This window comes from Triticum aestivum, chromosome 7D (genome assembly GCF_018294505.1).
Source record: "Triticum aestivum cultivar Chinese Spring chromosome 7D, IWGSC CS RefSeq v2.1, whole genome shotgun sequence".
In the NCBI taxonomy this organism is placed as follows: Eukaryota; Viridiplantae; Streptophyta; class Magnoliopsida; order Poales; family Poaceae; genus Triticum; species Triticum aestivum.
The window spans coordinates 424,268,437-424,271,346 of NC_057814.1; the positions used below are offsets into that span (position 1 = coordinate 424,268,437).

A 2,910-nucleotide genomic window follows, 5' to 3' on the forward strand; every position below is an offset into this window, starting at 1 on the left:
TACTTGAATCCACTTTCACTTGCAATGTACGTTGATAGAAAAAGGTAATTTGGTGATGTATATATAGAGAGCGATGATTCAACTAATAACCTGTTACAAATTAAGATCTACTTGATGCGCTTACGATATTCATGCACAATACAAGAATGTTGCTATCACCTTCATTCACAGGAATGGCACCTCCTCTTCGCTCCACGCCGTCGCCCGACCCCTCCTATCCCCTCCACGATGTCAGTTGGCCCCTCCTCCTTCCTCCACGGCATCGACACTCCTCCTTTTCACGCCACTATCGGAGCCATCCACTTCTGTCCTTGCCGCCTTCCTCCCTTCGACGGTGTCACCACATCCTCCTCTCCCCTCCACGGCGTTGGTCGGCACCTCCTCTCTACGCCATCTCTGATGTCCCCTTTCTCATCAAGGTCAAGCCTATTGCCTGTGGATAGATGCTTGCCCTTTCAACTACTCAATTGTTTTTTTTAAGGTTCTTTTATAGAAGTTTTCTATTTTTTAATTTGACCCTTTTTTCGATCGGTATTCTACACCTTCCATTCTTACAACAATCAACCAGAAGCCCCTCAAAAAAAGGAAAAATAATCAACCAGAAGACTCATGTACCAAAGAGAGAGTTGTCGTATTTCGCAGCCGAAAAACTCGGTGCATCGCTCTACATCTTGTGCCTGCGAAACAAAATTACTCACTCTTAATGAAGTTCCGTTTTAGACCGAAGAGTTGCTCAAATGTAGGAGTACAACTTATCGTGTTGAACCTTCTCTGGATCAAGTTTTTCGAAAAGGATTGTGTCATCGGAGTAATGTACTATGGATAGGCCCTCATCAACAAGAGGATTCACAATGGATAAGCCCTCATAGGGGTATTGTACTATGGATAAGCCCTCACCACATCACCATTTTGGCACCATCAATAAAAATGGCGAACATAGCTAACACGATTTTCACTAGAACAGAAGAAAGAAAGGGATCCACAATGTTCACGCCGTTTCCCAAAACAAAAAATACAAGAAACGAAGGAGCGGCTGTGACACCACCAGCAGCTAAGTCTAAAATTATTTAGCAGCCTCAATCACAATCCAGCTAGCGACCCAACTGAAATCTATTAGTATATGAAGTACGCATGAGTGCGACGCACATTCGTATTCATGCCAGTTTCCTTCCTACAACCCCCACGTCGACGACCACACCTCCAATGATTCGTTGATTGATTCACAACATCCCTGTCCTAGAAATCTCTCTACTCAAAGCGGTCGGGGTCAGAGGTTTTTGGCCGCAGCCATGTCGTCCCCGGCGGCATCGCCTGACACTTTTGACGACGTTGCTGCGGACGCGCCCGGCACGACCAGCTCCAACCTGACGCTGCTGTACATCATCATCGCTGTCCTCGTCGGCGTCGTGCTGTACTTGGCCGTCCGCTACGGTCGGTCGCTCCTGTCGGAGTGGCGCGAGCTCAACGGCACCGGCCATGGCCCGCCTCCAGCATTCCACCCCGGGCTGAGCTTGGAGGACATCGCCGCGCTCCCCACCTTCACCTACAGAGCGCGAGCGACGCCGACGCCGTCGCCCCAGGGCAGCTGGGGCGGCTGCACGAGCGGCGGCGGTAAGAGGAGGAGCGGCAGCAAGGGGAGGGCCACGCCGGTGGAGTGCGTGGTGTGCCTGCAGGAGCTGGAGGACGGCGACGTGGTGCGCGTGCTGCCGGCGTGCAGGCACTTCTTCCACGGCAGCTGCATCGACACCTGGTTGCGCGCGCACTCGTCTTGCCCGGTGTGCCGCGCGGAGCCGGAGAGCGCGCGGCCGGGCGAGGCGGCCCTGTCGCCGCCGCTGCCGCAGTTGCGTCGGTGCGGCGTCTCACCGGAGCGGCCTACGGCCTCGAGGATCCTGGCGGACATCTTGGCGCGATCGCCGTTGAGGATCGGCGGATCGACGAGCGAACCGAAGGAGAGGATCATGTCCAGGTCGCCGTCTCCGGCACCAACGGCGCGCGATTATACCCTGTCAAGATCTCCGTCGCGGACGCCACTGACGCATGGTATGGTGGACGAACGGTGCTCACTATCACAGTCGCCCCAGATGCTGGAGGTTGTGGTGGTTCGCTCCAAATCGCCGTCTCCGATGAGGTTCGGCCGTCAGTCGACGACGACGTGCGTTGGCGTGTTGGAGCGCACAGATGCGAGCATGTCGGCATCGCCGTCACCGCCGGCGACATATGCAGAGGACGGTGGCGAGTCGTCGTCTAAATTGACCCATTAAGTGGGTGCAGTGCAGGAACAAAGTCAATCAATTCAGTTGCACAGTGCGCAGTTAATAGAAGCAACAATGGCGCTGAGACCATTGCGTCTTGCTCCATTTTGGCGGCTGCCATCCAACTCTCTTTTTTGGTGATGCATTTTGTGTCACTTGAAAGAATGTAAATATTCAGTGTCGAGTATGTTTGACAGCAAAAAAAGAAAAAAGACCAAAGTGCATGCCCATAAACCATTCTTTGTCCCGAGTTTCGTCTTGGCTAGATATTGAGGTGTACTTCCAACAACAGGAGCGTAAACGATTATTGCACATTTTGCTTGCATTTGTTGCATTAGCTTTGCCCAGAAGCAATTTTAGTTGACATCTTCGAAAGAAAGATACGTGCTTGCACTTTTGTAGTACTACTATTAACAAAGGAGCTTTGCACCTGTATTTATGAGATTTTGCTGCTTTCGCTTTTAGACGCAGTTGCAACTGACATCTCAGCCCATCCTTTTGAAATTTTCTTTGGAAAGAAATCTTCTTGCATTACCTTCTTGTAGTAATTAATTAAGAAGAAAAGCTTTGTTCAAATAAACTTTAGCCCATTTGCTCAAAGGTCATCCGGTTCGTCTTTTGAGAGGGCACCGGTAGTTCATTTTCTGAAACTTTTTTA

The 2,910-nt window shown here is 51.1% G+C and overlaps 1 protein-coding gene across 1 annotated transcript; it reads left to right on the forward strand.

The window, feature by feature from the left end:
• Positions 1–1,060: 1,060 nt before the first annotated feature.
• Positions 1,061–2,578, forward strand: LOC123167403 (E3 ubiquitin-protein ligase ATL41-like). Its single transcript, XM_044585240.1, has one exon. The coding sequence runs from the start codon at positions 1,290–1,292 to the stop codon at positions 2,259–2,261; it is 972 nt and encodes a 323-aa protein (XP_044441175.1). The 5' UTR covers positions 1,061–1,289; the 3' UTR covers positions 2,262–2,578.
• Positions 2,579–2,910: the final 332 nt, after the last annotated feature.

Excerpts from the sequence above, each read along its gene's own strand:
- LOC123167403 (XM_044585240.1), top strand. The coding sequence starts at position 1,290 with ATGTCGTCCCCGGCGGCATCGCCTGACACTTTTGACGACGTTGCTGCG.